At 42.8% G+C, this 17963-nt stretch overlaps 1 protein-coding gene across 4 annotated transcripts in view; it reads right to left on the reverse strand.

Annotated features, from left to right (window-relative positions):
• LOC309702270 (uncharacterized protein) overlaps positions 1-16693 on the reverse strand; it is a 253656-nt gene extending 236963 nt beyond the window's left edge. The window contains exons 1-5 of one of the 4 annotated variants that reach the window (XM_082526855.1): positions 15088-15177; positions 13409-13474; positions 13022-13127; positions 9780-10796; positions 8320-9454 (exon numbers count right to left, since the gene is read on the reverse strand). In XM_082526855.1, coding sequence (XP_082382981.1) covers positions 8762-9454; positions 9780-10796; positions 13022-13039 — 1728 coding nt within the window. In that variant the 5' untranslated portion in view covers positions 13040-13127; positions 13409-13474; positions 15088-15177 and the 3' untranslated portion in view covers positions 8320-8761. Of the gene's footprint in view, positions 1-8319; positions 9455-9779; positions 10797-13021; positions 13128-13279; positions 13475-15087; positions 15178-16568 lie in introns of those variants that run through there. The other 3 variants (XM_082526858.1, XM_082526857.1, XM_082526856.1) reach the window with 3 other exon arrangements.
• Positions 16694-17963: the final 1270 nt, after the last annotated feature.

Genomic DNA, 17963 nt, shown 5'->3' on the forward strand with positions numbered 1-17963 from the left:
CCTTTTCAGAAACGTTTGCTCACTGATCAGGTGACTTCTTCAGTCTCAGCTGACTGCAGCTTTACAAGCTTACAAACAGCACATTTGCACAATGACTGAAAGCAGCAGCACCTGATATATATGATACTAATATAATACATATACATATATAATCCATACTAATGATGAAGGAACTGAGCTCACAGTCCATTGTTCATTCAGTGAACTACTCAGTTTATTTTGGGCCTCAGAAATGCTCACTCTGTTTGTACATCACTGTCAGCAATAGACTCATTCTGCTGTGTGGACAGGAACACATGTGACATCACTTCCTGTTTGTTTGTGACTGAAGAGGAAGAAGTTTACAAGGAATCATTTAGAAGAGTTTCAAACATCAACTGATTGAATCCATGAATCTGAAAACGTGTTTGTGAGTGAAAGAGACAGACATGTACAGACTGAACTATCTGTTCAACAGTCAGAGTGTTTCTGTAACAGGAGACACTCTTTACACTCCACTCAGCACAGGGACACTGAGGCACCACGAGACCAGAGTCTAAACCCAGGATAAAGAGTTTGAGTGAATGTGGTGTTGAAGGTGTGGAGGTGGATCAGAGTGTCAGAGGAGACTCTGTAGAAGGACAGAGTGCCAGCAGGACAGTCCACATACACTGCTGCTCTGTTAGAGACAGAGGAGGAGGAGGAGGAGGAGATGGATGTTTGTCTGTTATTGTGACAGACAAGATGGCGCTGGAGTGACGGCAGCCTTTCCAAGTAGCTCTGCAACACCGCACCTTTTTGTTAACTTTAACTTTTTAGACTAGGCTTTTCAAACTTTTTTTTCACCTTCCTCTACTTATACCTCTTAGATATAGCGATACAAGATGGATAATGCACTTTTTAAAACTTCTGGAACCAGTTCCTTCATCTATTCGAGAGCGGAGCTGCTGGCACTAAAAACAAAGGGACAGACCGGCATGCGACACAACATCCCGGCCGAGCTAAAGAGGAGCTACAGAGGCTGCAAAGCTGGAGCGAGGAGAGCGGATCACCGGAGGCGATTCAAACCATCAATCCCGACAGTGATCATGGGCAACGTGAACTCGTTACAGAATAAGATTGACGAACTGTGCGCTCTGAACAACCACAGACTATACCGTGAGTGCAGCTTGTTTATCTTCACGGAGACGTGGCTAACCGAACTAACGCCGCAGGCTAACGTAGACCTATGCGGTTTCACACCCGTGAGAGCCGATAGGGACACGCAGACCAGCGGAAAAAGCAGAGGTGGGGGACTCATTGTCTACGTTAACAACAGATACTGTAACCCTGGACACGTCTCCGTTAAAGTTTCGGTATGCCGTCCGGACCTGGAGCTGCTAGCTGTTAGCTTGCGGCCATATTATCTACCTCGGGAGTTCAGTCATGTGATCTGTGTGTGTGTTTACATCCCTCCGAGGGCCGACGCAACAGCTGCCTGTGAGAAAATACACACAGTCACAGCAAGACTTCAGACACAAAACCCCGAGGCTTTCATTATTATATCTGGAGACTTTAACCATGCCACACTGGACTCTACTCTGGCTGCTTTTCACCAGTTTGTGAATTGTCCCACAAGAAGCAACAGGACAATTGACCTACTGTATGCTAATGTGAGAGATGCATACAGAGCCACCCCCCTCGCCCCACTAGGGAAGTCAGACCACAACCTGGTTTACCTACAGCCACAATACACACCCCTCGTCCAAAGGCAGCCTGTCACAACGCGCTCCATCCGGAGATGGACCCCAGAAAAGGAGGATGCTCTGAGGGACTGTTATGACACCACAGACTGGGATGTGCTCCTGAGCCCACATGGTGAGGACATAGAGGGGGCGACACACTGTCTTACAGACTACCTCAACTTTTGTGTGGACACGGTCGCCCCTGCTAAGACGGTACGGTGTTATCCTAATAACAAACTGTGGGTAACACAGGAAGTCAAAGCTGTCCTCAACATGAAGAAGAAGGCTTTCAGGAGCAAAGTGAAGGAGGAGATGAAGGCAGCACAGCGGGAGGTGAAACGCTGCCTGAGGGAAGCAAAGGACACCTACAGGAGGAAGGTGGAGCAGAAGTTGGAGAGGAACAATATGAGGGAGGTCTGGAATGGTGTGAAAACCATCACAGGCCACAACACCAAGAAAAGCACAGTGGGGGGGACTGTGGAGAAGGCAAACGAACTCAACAACTTCTTCAACAGGTTTGACCAGCCCACAACCCCCCCACCCTCACCTTCACTACAGAGTCCAATCCCCACTCTCCTACCTCCCTCGCTTCCCCCCCTTCCTGACACCATGACACCCCCCTCCTCCAATCCCTCTCTCAGCAGCAAGACATCTCCCCCCCTCCCCTCTTCCCAAACATCTCCCAGTGTCACAGTGGATCAGGTCAGGAGACAACTGAGGAAGCTTCGCCCCAGAAAGGCAGCAGGCCCAGACAAGGTGTGTCCTAGGATGCTAAAGGCGTGTGCTGCTGAACTTGGGGAGCCGCTACAACGAGTCTTCAACCTTAGTCTGCGACTGGGGAGAGTGCCCGCCCTATGGAAGACATCCTGCATCGTCCCGGTCCCCAAAAAGAACCGGCCCAATGAGCTGAATGACTTCCGACCGGTGGCACTGACGTCACATCTTATGAAGACTCTAGAGCGGCTCTTCCTCAACCTCCTCCGACCACAGGTACAACATGCCCAGGACCCACTACAGTTTGCATACAAGGCGGGTGTCGGAGTGGAGGATGCCATCCTGTAACTCCTACACAGAGCCCACTCACACCTGGATGGGGGAAAAGGCACGGTCAGGATCCTGTTTCTTGACTTTTCCAGTGCCTTTAATACCATCCGGCCCTGTATGCTTCAAGAAAAACTGAACAGGATGGAGGTGGACCCCTGCCTGGTGGCTTGGATCTCCGAGTACCTCACCGACAGACCACAGTACGTCAGGCTGAAGGACATCACGTCTGACACAGTGGTCAGCAGCACAGGAGCACCACAGGGAACTGTGCTGTCCCCTCTTCTCTTCACCCTGTACACCTCTGACTTCTGCTACAACTCTGAATTATGCCACATTCAGAAGTTTGCAGACGACACAGCCATCATGGGGTGTATCTGGGATGATCAGGAAGAGGAGTACAGAAGTCTGGTGAGGAACTTTGTCGCATGGAGTCACACAAACCACCTGCAACTCAACACCTCAAAGACTAAGGAACTGGTTGTGGACTTCGGGAGGTCTAGAGCAGGTCCACTGCCGGTTCAGATAGAGGGGGAGGAGGTGGAGGTGGTCAACAAGTACAAGTACCTCGGGCTGTGGGTGGACAATAAACTGGACTGGTCATGCAACACAGAGCACCTGTATAAAAAAGCCCAAAGCCGACTGTACTTCCTCAGGAGGCTGAGGTCTTTTAACATCTGCAGGAAGCTCCTGAGGATGTTTTACCAGTCGGTGGTTGCTGGAGTACTTTTCTATGCTGTGGTGTGCTGGGGGAGCAGCACAGCAAAGGAGGACTCATCCAGGCAGGAGAAACTGATCAGGAGGGCTAGCTCTGTGGTCGGCATGAAGCTGGACACTCTGGTGACAGTGGCAGAGAAAAGGACATTAAAGAAACTGATGGACATTATGGACAATGCCAGGCATCCTCTGCACACGGCCATTAACAACCAGAAGAGTCTGTTCAGTGACAGGTTGCTTCTCCCAAAGACAAGAACTAACAGACTTAAAAACTCCTTTGTCCCACACGCCATCAGACTGTTTAACTCCTCTCTGGAGGGGAGAGGGAGGGGAAACAGGAGGACAAAGGAGGGAACAACTAAGCTGTAGTGCCTCTTCACCTCACTGTACAATACCTTGTGCAATACTTTTGTAAATAGTCAACGGTGCAATAGACTCAATACTTGAAATGTGCAATTCACTTGTATTTTTATTTTTATTCCTATTTATTCTATTTATCCCCTTCGTATATTTTATTTATATGGTCTCTGTATTTATATATATGTGTGTGTGTATAACTCTGTAACTTCTGTCGGTGCTGTGCTTTTTTGGAAATCGAATTTCCCAGAGGAACCCACCCGAGGGATTAATAAAGTTCTATCTTATCTTATCTTATCTCTTATAACGAGGACCATCATCAGAGCAGCTCAGACTCCAGGACTGATCATTGTTTCCAAACACACAGTCATCACTGCCTCCTTTCCTTCTGATGCTTCTGTAACTCACTGATATATAAACGCTTCCTCTCCACTCGACCTCCCAGTAACAGCGACCAGTCAGACCATTTCTACACAGCAGGTGAGGATAAAAACCATCAAATCTGTCAGGATGATCAGGATATGACTGAACCTCCTCCACACAATGTGCCTCAATGTTATTGATATTATTATTATCATTATTATATAATAACAAAACCTTTATAATAAAACCACTAAAAACCTTTATTCTAGCGCAACTTGTAAGCGAACTTGACTTTCAAAATAAAAGCACAAAGCACCAAAACGTTGACTACAAAAAACAAACAGTAATGTACAGCTTAAACAATTTACAATCATGACATAGATCTTGACAAGATAAAGAAATAATCCAAATTATATACAATGTCATCATGCCAACAGTTACAACATCGATGGAGGATCTGTGTAAGCGCTGAGGATCGTCCTGATGGACAGAACAGAAGGAGAGTGAGACAAGTGAAGATATACTAAACAACACTGTGACATGAACTGAGCCACACACAGTTTGATTCACAGGTGATTGACACATTATTTGACCACAAGTGTCTGTGAAGGTTCTCAGTCATCCAGGTCATCGTAGTCAAAGGAGCCTCTTTGCTGACTTTAAAGTCAGCAAAGAGGCACAGAAAAGAAGATCAGACACCAGCGAGGGAGGATAAGAAGGACAGACGTAACAACATTGTCATCCCCTATGTAGCCGGAGTATCAGAAAAACTCAGGAGAGTTTTCTCCAAGCATGACATCCTGGTGCATTTCAGACCCAGCAACACGCTCAGACAGAAACTGGTTCACCCGAAAGATAAAACGCCAAAACACAGACTTAACAACGTGGTGTATGCTGTACAGTGCAGCGAAGAATGCCCAGACCTCTACATTGGAGAGACCAAACAGCCACTTCACAAGCGCATGGCACAACATAGAAGAGCCACCTCCACATGACAAGACTCAGCAGTCCATCTGCATCTTAAGGATAAAGGACACTCTTTGAGGATGCCAATGTTCACATTTTGGACAGAGAGGACAGATGGTTTGAAAGAGGAGTGAAAGAAGCCATCTATGTCCACTGTGAGCGACCATCTTTGAACAGAGGCGGGGTTTACGACACCAACTCTCTGCCATCTATAATCCAGTTTTGAGATCCCTTCCCAGACGCCTTAACGCCCACTCACATCCTGGGCCATCTGATCTCAGGAATTCGCATGATAAGGTGGGGCCAGGTTTCACAATGAACCCACCCGAAACTCTGGCTGATTGGGACCCACACCCAGTTTCACACCTTGGCTCAGGCGATTAGAGGATCATCAGGGGGTCCTTTTGTCCCTCTGTGGGGGGTCACTCCCACTAGGTTTATATCTGGGACTCTCCACCATTTGACCTTAGAACTGAAGAAGCTTCTCGGATGAGAGGTGAAACGTCTTCAAGTAACTTAAAGAAGTCCAGACGCTTTTCTTTGCAAGCTCCTTTGACATTTGACCACGAGCAATCTTTTCTGGTTTGACGCCGTCTTTGTAGCCAGAAACCAGCTCTCTCCTCGGCTTCCTCCACTACACGCTTCCCCCACGCCAGTCTCCTCTGTCACTATAAAGGGGAGAGTCATGAGCTCCATCACCCTCACCTGTGCCGTCCAATGTCCCGCCACCAGCCTCCACTGCAGCAGGCCAGAGACCACACCCCTGCCACAATAAGTAAAAGTATATCGTTGCTGTACCCTTAATGCTAAATGTGCTAAATTAACCGCTGCCTTTGCCCCTTTGGGATTATTCTTATGTCACTGGGATGTTGACCTTTGACCTTCACATTAGAGAGATGGGCAGACATAATTAGTGTATGAATTTTAAAGTAACAGGTAATAAAGAGAGTGTAGTAAATGTAGTCAGGTTTATTACTCTGTATCACACATGAGTGCCCGAGGGAGGCGGGGCTGACTGGGGAGACACAGGAAACAGAGAGACAGGGCTGACTCGACATGAAACGATGAAACGTGGGACACGGGAACAGAAACTAAACACAGGCTGAAATGAACACTGAGGGAGGGAGAACTAAGATTACTGAGAGCCTGATAAATAAGAAGAACAAAAAGCAAGAAAAACAAGAGTCAAAGAAAACCAAAAACACAAAGCATTGGGCCAGGACCCACTGCTGTGACATTTATATGTGATAAAAACATTAAAAACTGCTCAGATGTTGAAATCTTTCTACGTATACTTTAGGTTCAGCTCTCCAGCCTGGCATTTGGTTAAGCATGATTCAAACATTTGATTTTGTTTAACTGGTTTTAATTATAGTTACTTTTTGTGAACATTTGTTGCAGCATTTAAAAATACATCATTTATTTTCAAACTTTTATTTGATTTAGAGCATCATGTTTGACCAACGTAAATGTTTTAATTTCATATAAAATAACTGAAGCAGTGAATTAAATATCTGAAATCTTTCCTTCCTTAAAAGTTATAATCCTACTTAAGTTATAGTGCAAACGCTTAAGCAACAAATATACTTGATGCTAATTAATTAATATTTCCCTTTGATGTTGCAACTATGCGGTCTCTTCTGTCTTTAAACAAAATAATATTTTCCAGTTACAGAAATCATAAAGTCCAAACTAAAGTGCTACTGTTGCTATATGCATTTTATATAAATCATGGATGATGGTCCTGACATGAAGGAAGAGAAAGTTACAGGTTGCATCCTTTGACTTTGTCTCCGTGCCTTTGGGCGATTTTCAGAAGGACAGATGTTTCTGTTCAATTCTTAAATCAATTTTTTCAAACACAAACACTATTTTAAAGCTTCTAGAGAGTAAAATATTAATGATAATTATAATAACAATAATAAAAACAAAAGCTCTCAGATCCATCAAACCAAGCAGCAGAAAGAACAATAACTGAAGAGAAAACTTTAACCTTGTAGACTTCATTATGTTCCAGCTGCTCTACAGACGCTGTGACCTCGAACTTAAGCAGGTCGTAAAGTATGTGCAGCTCAATAACTTCATAATCAGACCCTGTGGTATTTAGGCAGCAGAACAACTAAGAATAACAACTACAAATAATGTTTTTAGGTTTCTGTTGTACTGCAAGGTTCTGTACAGGAGAACCAAACCAAGAGCAAATATTACGTCTCATTTACACCTGAGCACGAAGAGCCATCAACATTTAGCAAATTGAATCATCTTTGTTTAGATGCAAGAAGAATCATATAGAAATGAAAAAGTAGAAATAGAAATCCAGAGCAAAGATATCCTCTAATTCAGCGTAGCACATGTGCAGCTGCTGCGATTCACGTAAGCATTCGGCTCGTCGCTGTTGCAGATTTTTCTCTCGCTGTTCTGGCTCACAGCGCTGCAAACACAAAAATAAATATCCCCAAAGGTGTGAAAGGGAGCTAATTAGTAAGAGTATTGTTACTCTCCGCAGGAGTAGTCCAGCAGTAGAAATCAGTCCAATAACAAGGTGTGTAACATCTAGCAGGGTGACAGAAAAACCCAGGGTAACTTCTAAGGACCTCAACGTCTCTCTCACATTGTGTTTTTAAACATGCTTCCATTTGTCACTTCAGTCTTTACTCTGAAATACAGGAAGAGAAATCATGGCTGAAACAATTTCTCATGAAACCAGGGGTGTGGTCCAACAGTCAGTTTGGTGAGGAAGGTTCCTAACTGAGAGAAGTGACCCAGAAGTATCTGTGTAGCAGCCACAATGAATCAAGATCATGAGCTTTATTAACTGATCAAAGTCTCTTCTTTCATCTTCTGTATCATTCAGTTTGCATTGGTAATGCCCATTATTGTAATGCTTTTTTAAGACGAGCAAAACTTTATTTCACTTTGGGTTAGCTGGGATAAGTGATGGATGGAGGGAATTTTACTTCAGCCACATAAATCCTAAACAGGAAGGAGGAGCAGAGTTACAGTGGATCACTATCCAGCAGGGAAACAAGGTTTATTTCAATTTCTTGGCCATGAGTGAGATTTACTGAGTGGGCAAATTAGGGAGACGACACCATCAGATCCCAAGCCCTCCATGTGTTAATCAAGAGACGGCTGCTGTGCTACATCCATAAATAATGAATAAATTAGGAGCTAAAGCTGAAAGGACAGTTTATTTGTACCATCTTCACGTGAACACATTCAAGAACATCACAGATGAAGAAACATTAAAAACTTCCACACTACATAAAGCAAGAAAAATAGTTTTTCTTTCAGGTGGTTTCAGAAAAACAGAAACATCAAACATCTCCAAGACTCTCTTTGAAAGAACTAAAATCCTTTGTTCTCATGGTCCAATCATGAGTGAACTCCCCGATGAAGCCTTGTGTGCTAAAACATGTCAGAGTTTTAAAGGTTAAACATGAGTTTCCAAAACGTTTTGCTGGAGAACAATGAACTATTTGACTGAGTTTCAATCATTTACAGACGAGCAAAACCAGGACAGAGAAAAAAGGACAAAACTGACTCAGTAAAACAACAGAAAAGAAGATCCCATGTAGATCTGTATTATGTAGAAGTTCAGCCCAGCAACCAGTTCAGTTCAACACAAGTTTAAATGATTCTATCTGAACTCTGTGGAGCCTGATCTCAAGCTTTTTGAGTCTGACACTGAAACCAGAGGATCTTTCTGTGTCTTCAGATTCACTGTGATCCAGTGATGGGAGTGATTTCAGCCCTGAGTGATCGCGCTGATGTTTGCACAGAGCAGACAATGAGGTGAATGTTTGGGCACATTGGTAACAGTGAAACAGTTTATTAGTAACGTGGGATCGTTTGTGTTCAGAGTATGAACTGAGATTCCTGAAGCTCTTGTCACACTGGTCACAGCTGTAGTTTCCTTCCATGTGTGTACGTTCATGAAGGTTACGATTACCTGAATGTGAGAAGCTTCTCTCACAGTGTCTGCACTTGTGTGGTTTCTCTCCTGTGTGGACTCCTTTGTGTGATTTAAGCTGACTTTCAGTGGTGAAGGATGACCCACACTGATCACAGAGGTGCTTTTTAACCCCACTGTGAATCAGTTCATGTCGTTTTAACTCACTTGGTGTGGTGAAGCTTCTCCCACATTCTTTGCAGTATTTCAGTTTGTCTCCAGTGTGTCTACGTTGATGTACTTTTAGGGTCTTTTGCTGACTGAAAGTTTTTCCACAGAGGTCACAATGAAAGTCTTTCCCACCACCACAGTGATGACAGGGTTGAGAACTGGATCCATCTGTGTCGCTCTGCTTCTAAACAAAGACACAAAGACAGTGTAAGTCAGTCCTTCAACATTTGTATCCTGAACGTCGCCTGAAATAAAGAGCATCTCTGCAGACGTCCAACTACATTTGACTGTTTCAGTTAACACACTCAGTTTACTGGGCTGCAATAACTACAATACTACCACCATAATACTACAGTAATACTAAAATCATAACTGAAAGGAAAATCTGAATAATCACTCAGAGCTGCTTTTCCATGCAGTAGAATTGCTAACATGCTAACACAGTTTAATGAGCAGAGTTGTTCCAAACAGTCAGGCTAAAATGACAAGATAACAATATAAATACATACCTCACAGTAGCTGCACTTGTAGAGTCTCTTTCTGGTGTGGATCTGTTGGTGTCGTCTCAGGTGACGTGGAGATTTAAAAGTTTTCTCACACAGGTCACATCGATAAGGTCTCTCCTCAGTGTGGGTAAACATGTGTTGTTGTAACTGTGCGTCTGTTGTAAACTGTTTGCCACACTGTTCACAGCAGTACACATCATGTCTGGTGTGAATGCGTAGGTGTCTATTTCGGCTCTCTCTCTGGCTGAAAGTTTTTCCACAGATGTCACAGCTGTATGGCTTAATTCCAGAGTGGGTAACTAGATGACTCTGTAAGCTGCTACTACGAGTAAAAGCTCTGCCACACTGATCACAGCTGTACGCTTTAACTCCACTGTGGATGAGCTGGTGTTGTTTTAGGGAACGCTTCAAGGAAAAAGACTTTCCACACAAGTCACAGCTGAACGGTCTCTCTCCAGTGTGGATGACCTGATGATGTTTTAGTGAAGCCTTCAGAGTAAACTCCATCCCACACTCGTCACAGCTGTATGCCTTAATTCCAGAGTGGGTAACTAGATGACTCTGTAAGCTACTACTGTGAGTAAAAGCTCTGCCACACTGATCACAGCTGTATGCCTTAATTCCAGAGTGGGTAACTTGATGCCTCTGTAAGTGGCTACTGTGAGTAAAAGCTCTGCCACACTGATCACAGCTGTATGCCTTAATTCCAGAGTGGGTAACTAGATGACTCTGTAAGCTGCTACTTTGAGTAAAAGCTCTGCCACACTGATCACAGCTGTACTTTTTAACTCCACTGTGGATGAGTTGGTGTTGTTTTAGGCAACGCTTCCAGGAAAAAGACTTTCCACACAAGTCACAGCTGAACGGTCTCTCTCCAGTGTGGATGACCTGATGCTGTTTTAGTGAAGCCCTCACAGTAAAACCCTTCCCACACTCGTCACAGGTGTGTTTTTTCTCTCCCTTTCTTCTGTGAGGTTTGTCGGCCTCCTGAGAGCGCTGACTTCTGGCTCCATGTTGGTCCTGCAGTGACAGAGATACAAACAGAGGCAGTGAGTGAAATGCAGTCGTGGAACAAACTCAACCTTCAAACTCCATTAACACTAGTTTTAAACCTGAAGGTGGAGCGTGGCACCAAACACCTTAAAGGTCTCTTATCCCCACCTGCTGGTAGTTCTAACACATTACATCCAACCTGCTGTTAAAGATAATTCATGACTGTTCAAACACTAAAATCATGCCCATCCCTCCTGATTGTACACACACACACACACACACACACACACACACACACACACACACACACACACACACATTATTTTATAATTTAGATTATTTTGTTGTTTCCTATTACATATTTCTATAATTTGTATAGATTTATACAGAATTATTCAGTGATAATAAATCCTATGTTTGTTTATTCTAAAGGAACCCCGTTAGCTTCCACAACAGATGTTGCTCGTCTTCCGTCAAATACTCACATAAAATATTACACAATAAAGTGGATTCAAGATATCCACATAATTTCACTCTTACATCCACAGTGAGGTTTCACAATTGTTCAAATATAAGCAATCAATAATAATAATAATAATATTTCTCTGTCAGCCTTCTCGGTTACGAATCGTCTTCTGCTTCTCTGTCATGCAGCGTCCCACAGGGCTCAATTTTAGGGCCACTGCTCTTTTCACTGTATCTATTGCCTCTGGGTTCTATCCTTAGAAGGCATGGGATCTCATTTCATTGTTATGCCGATGACTGCCAAATTTATTTGCCACTAAAACACAAGGATGGCATCTCCATAAAACCTATAAAACCTATAACCTTATAAATAAAATTGAATTTAATATATTCTGAGGTAAGTTGATCTATAGTGTTACATCATATTCTATAAGGATGTTATGTGTTTGTAGACTTTCTGCCCAGTTTGACCCATTTAGCAGAAGTCAGCCTGTTTAAGGCTCTGATATCTATTCTGTGTGACTTACAGCAGTTATGACATGGTCTGATTTTCTCACCCAATAAAGGAATATTTCATATATCAGTCGACTCTTCATTCTATCAGACACAGTTATCACAGCTCCTACATTTGCTTTTTACACATATATGTAAGCATTGAGCCAAATTTAGTACCAACATATTAAATAAACAATATTTGTCTCATATATGATACATCTGTATACACACTGTCACAGATACTTGTCTGTGAGTGAAGTGATTAATATAATAACTATAATATTGGCCATATCATATTTACATTACCACAGTGAGATGACTTTAGTCTCATGAACAACATCAGCTAATTGTTATTTACAGCTAATCTTAAACGACTGTTCAGCACAGAAATGAAGCCCAACAATCATGTTTCACAGTCCTGTGGTCTCAGCCTCAGATACTCATCAAATCACACAGAGCTCATGTAGAAACAAATGAACTAAATATGTTCTCCTTCATTTCTGTCAAACAAAGCTGTATGAAACGTTTCCAGCTGTTAGTATCATGGTTGCTAGGCAACCTGGGCAGCGCGACGGAGGCTAGACGTCCCATTTCACGAGCCTACGAGCCTCGCACTTCGGCCTTAGCGGTCTTTGAGTACGCGGCCCTTGAGGACTTTAAAGCTGCAGAACCTGAATCGGGATACAGCCATGATGATCTCCAGCCTCGTGCTCGCCAACATTCTCACCTGAGTTAAGAAGACGATCACTGAAATGGTCTCAGCAGGTCCTTCGATGACAGCAATGAAATGCAGTGGTAAGGCTTTTTGGGGATTAAGTTCGTTTTCATGGCAAAGAAGGACGATGCAGTTCATCTGATCACTCCTCATAACATTCTGGAGTGCAGGCAAAATGCTATTATAAAAACTTAAGCAGCAACTTCTCCAGGTTCCAATATTTATGCAATTCTCAAACCTTTTGGCCACGACTGTATAACCTCTTCTGAAGTTTAGTGGATATTATACATGGTTATGCTCAGGATGTGTCGGCCAGTTTCCACTGGAAACGCCTTTTGGTTAAACTGTCAGCGAGGAATTTGCATTTGCACTGTTACATTTTTATATAACTTTAATGCACATAAACAACAGCTGCTTGTTTCAGTGAAAATACATTGATGGGTTTTTAATAAAGTTGTGCAGCTGTAAAGTATTTTGTCTGCTGTCAATTCTATCGTCAGCTACATGGTTATGGCAAATGTTCAAATGTATATGGTGATAAATATCTTTGGTCATATGGTCCTGCTCTGTCTGTCACCTTCTGTGTTGAGCTCATTGTTTCCTCTGTAGTGGCTGAGCTGAGTCCAAGTAGCTGAAAATGTTCCTCTGCTGCTCCGTCAGACTCTCCTCCTCCTGCTGATCAGCTGGGACACAAAACAGATCTTTGTTAGGCTCCACACTGCACTGAAGAGTCAAAGTGTCTCATATGTTCATCTGACAAGTAAAAGAACACATTTTTGTTTCCCGAGGTGGGCAACTTGTTGGAAACAAACACAAAAGGTTTGAGCACTGATACCTGCCATTGCTGGCATTGAAAGATGCAACGCCAGCAATGTGGATTGTCAAGACTCAAACCAATCATCAGGCAAAGACAACAGGGATCATTTGTTTCTGTTTATTTAGCATTCACAGCATTTGTAGTTGCCTTCTGTGCAGGGGAAGTCCACGCACACTGTGTGGTACCGCCATCCGCAGAAGGTGCATTCAACCTCTGTAAGAGAAACGAGATTGTCTGAGACTGAAATGATATTCACTAAAGAAGTGGTGATTTGTAAAACTTCAAGTGTATGATAAGGTGAAAACAAATACACAACTGCATGTCATGTAGTTGAAGGTTTTTTTTCTTTTGGAAGACCGGAAAACACTGAAAGTTACAAATTAGTCCTTTACTTATCCAGGTAAAAAAAAATCTCATTGAGATTAAAAATCTCATTTCCAAGAGAGACCTGGCGTCATGGCAACACAAGTCACATACCACACAGGTATATAACATTTAAAACAAACACAATATCCCAACATGTGTAACAAATGTATTGTGCTTGAAACAAATTCAGAATAGGTGATAAAGCAGCTGCACATGTGTGTCACGAGTAAATCTGGCTGTATAACAAACAGAAACAAGTGATGCTGCTGTCTTTGCTCAATGGTTGGTTTGAGTCTTGACAATCCACATTGCTGCCATCTTTCAATATGTTGAATGCACCAGTGTAAGTGCAGCCACTCAGACTCAATGTGTTCATAGAAACAGGCGCAGATGTGTCACGAGTTCATCCAGCAGTAGCTATGGCACTTGGCCACAGGGGGCAGCAGTGGACTGACCTGCATTCGAGACTGCTCCAGCTGCTCTGTGACAGTCAGTAGATCTGCTACAAATTGCAGATCATATGCAAGTTTTGGAAATGACATTATAAATATTCCTAACTTAGCCACGGCAGCATTGTTGATGTATTACCTATATACTACAAATTATTCCACCTGCTGAAAAGTGGATCTAATGTGGGCGGACTCACACTTAGCAAATAAACCTGTGATGTGAGAATGTAATCAAACTGTTGATCAGAGGCAAAGTAATTTAAAGTTTATGATGCTATCGTCTAATGTTAGCTGACATGATGTTAGCTTGTAAACTTATGTTGTTGTCTGGGTCTCATGTCTGATCTGATGATAATAACTGTGACAACACAGAGATTAAATAAAGGACGTTGGCTGGACTTCTTATGTGAGAACTATAACTTCAGTTAAGGAGTGAGACGTAAGGTGACAAGGAGAATGAAGAGAATGAGAAAGAAGTAACTGGGAAGAGAAAATGAAAACAAAAATTTGAAATGATCAAATTTGTGTTAACAGATGATGGTGATTTTAGAAATTCAAGTAATTTAAAGGTTTTATCCTATTTGCTGTTGTTTTTTTCATATTCTTCTATTTGCAAGAGGTTATTAATAAAACAGGTTCTCTTTCTGGTTTCTCTTTTTGGACGCACTCTCTACAGCTTATCACATCCAAAATGGCGGATGTCAAGTACAAAACCTCGACAGAAACAATCAGCAAGAATTTTAGCATCAGTCCAAAATAAAACTGTCCAACTACAGAGTTTTAAAATCCAACTAAACTATGAACAGAGATCTTTTACAAATAGGCTATTGATGAGATGACAGTGGTAACAAAAACGTACACATCCGCGCACACAGACAAAATGGCGGGAGAGCGTTTAACGGTCGACCTCATGAGTCCGTTACCGTGAACTATGGAGCGGCAGATTTGTGCTGGAACTGAGCTGCACACAGCTGATGTTAGCCAGGAAACATTACACACTGCTAACGTTACCTTCACACGGAGCTCCACACGGAGACGATCAGCGTCAGGCACAAACACCAAGTTCAGAAAAGAGGAACTTTGAGCAGGAAGGAAAGAGTCAGAGAGGCGTTTGAGGACACGTTTACAACCACGAACATCAGAATCTGTCTGTGCTGCATTCAAGTGCAAGTTGGAAACTCACTAATCTCTGTCATGTTGTCCAAAGATGATTTATTTCTGCTGGTTTTCTTGTTTGAAACACAAACATGTGTCAGCACTTTGTTGTTCTTCACCCTGCAGCATTTGAATATTTCAGGAGTAAACTGATCATAAATTCATGAAGTCATGACTGAAAGTGCAGACTGAGAGTGGATCACATGATGTTTGAGGTGTGTCATGTGACATGTTCAGTATTGTCACACATGTCTAGATTGTCCCTGATATCATAACTGCTCAAACACTGATGATTATATTTGAAGAATTATTCCTGATGGCAGCAAAGTTTGAATGGAGCTCTCTGTCTGTGCTGATTTGTCGCCCTCTGGAGGTCAAAGCACAAACTGCATGATGTCACTGTAACAACCACAGTGACAGGAAGTGTTTTTAAATGATGAAATATGTCAGTGATGCTGATAGTGTGTTCATCACAGACGTTCAGGCTTCGTGTTGACATGAATCAAAGTTAATGTCATTATGGACCAAGGACAGTACTCTGGGTCTCCTGCAGAACAACTCGAGCTGTGATACCTGAATGAAGAGCCTCTGCTGCTTTAAAGAAGGAGGCTCGAGGCAGAGGTGAGGTGCAGACCAACCAGCTTTTATTCAGCAACTTTAACAGAAGGATCAGAAAAATAAAACTATACAGCACAGTGATGCTGACTGAAGCCACAGCATTAAACTAAACAAGCATCTGATCATCTTTAACAACATCTAATAAATAATGACAACTATTTAATCCTGTATTTCCTACAATAAAGCCTGTTCAGATATTTGTTGCTGATGGAAATGTAAAAGGCTCCCAGGAACCAAAGGACAAAAACAGAGGCAACAGTCACAGCTGCAAAGGATCCCCTAACACATAAACTGGTTCGAAGATATTTTCTAGCTCTGCAGAGGAGCTTGATTGCACGGACAGTAAAAAGTGGATTCAATAACAGCAGCGAGCGCTGAGTGATATAACGGTGCTGCGAGCAGCAGTGCAAAGGCTCACACAGAGACAGCAGCTACACTGTGTGTGGATGTGATCCACAGTCACAGCTGTGGGTTTCAGTCAGTGTGTCTCTAACTTCATGGTCACATTTCAAAGCTTATTGGAGCCAGAAGATGTTCAAGTAAAAGATTTATTGCTGTACTCGTCTACCAGGATAACAGGAGGTTCATAAAGCTGTGTAATACTTCAGCTTTCCATCATGGAGTAGTAGTTGTGTCCCTTTGTGTTTATTAGTGTGTTCACACGTCTACTTTAACTTCACTCTGTAATGAAAGGATTCAAATCACTGATAAATACATACATGCTGACTCTGAGTCTCAGTGAAGGAGGAAAGGATGGATGAAGGCAGCCTAGTGTGGGTCATGTGTGTCCAGCAGTCATCCAGGGCCTGGATCCATCTGTAACAGGAAGACAAAGTCCAGCCTGTAATCATCCTATCAGGCACAGCGTTTCCATCCAGCATCCTGACGACGCTAACAACCCGTCAAACGTCTCCTCTGGTCCACAGAAGTCACACTTCCTGTGTCATGTTTACCTTTTTAAGTGTGCTATTCAAGCCTGTGTGACCAACTCTGACTCTCCAGATTCCATCCTGGTCTCTGCTGCAGCTTCTTCTACACGACTGTTTTCTGTATAATAATATCTGCCTTTCCCGTCTCTGTCCCAGTGTGCCTGCCACTCGTCCTTCATCTTTACCTTCATTATACTCTTCACCTCACTTTCACTGTATTTTATAGTCAAACCTGCACGACTTCTTCTTGCTGCACCTTTTTAAACTTATCGTCCTGTTCATTGCATCAACACCGATATTCACAGGGAGCCATAAGAAATCCACTTCTGTCCCTCTGTGTTTGATTCTATACAGTAAATGAAGTATATCAAAAACAATATGTTGCCTAGAGTCTGAAGACATATCACCTGTGCTCACTAGCACGCTGCTAGAGTCCCAGCAAACCACATACCTCCATATTAGTGCGTCCTCCACCCAGTTCAAGCCAGTAACATCACTACCAGCTCCCAGTATAAACTGCCACATCATCTGTAATTCTTTTACTCATCACCAAACTTATTTGTGGGAGAACAAATGCAGCAGCCGTTCTTTTATCTGACAGTGTTGACGCATCAGTAAATATCCTCACATGACCTGAGGACTTTCCCACTATATGAACCTGCTTTTAGTCGCCCCTCCTCCCTCGCCACAAGCTTCCTTTACAACATGACTTATAAAAAACAACTTTATTGACAACAGCAATAACAATTACAGACAGTCTAGAAGAAGAATCACATGATCAAGGAGCAGAAGTTTATGGTTTTAATAGCTTTTACATTTTGGGAAAGTTTTAAAAACATTGTTGGGTTTTCTTTCTAAAGCGTTGAAAGGACGGCTTTGCATCAGAAAAGTAAGATCAGCAAATGAATCCATTAAAGTTCTTTTGCCTTGTTTGCAAAAGAAGCCAAACAACATTTGTGTTACAAAGAGAGACTTCAGAACAGATCAAAGATCACAAACATCAGGCACTGATGGAAACAGCCAAACACAGAAACAGAGGCACCAGCAGGTGAAGGAGGCCTGTTGTAGAAATGACTCTGAGTGCTCAGGTAGAAACGCATGAAGAACCAGTGCGTCTAATATTTGGAAACCAGTCTGTGTTTGAGCGTCCTGGATGAAACACAGATCATGTTGCAGAGCGAGGAC

The sequence above is a fragment of the Aulonocara stuartgranti genome (genome assembly GCF_965226115.1).
Source record: "Aulonocara stuartgranti genome assembly, chromosome: 3".
In the NCBI taxonomy this organism is placed as follows: Eukaryota; Metazoa; Chordata; class Actinopteri; order Cichliformes; family Cichlidae; genus Aulonocara; species Aulonocara stuartgranti.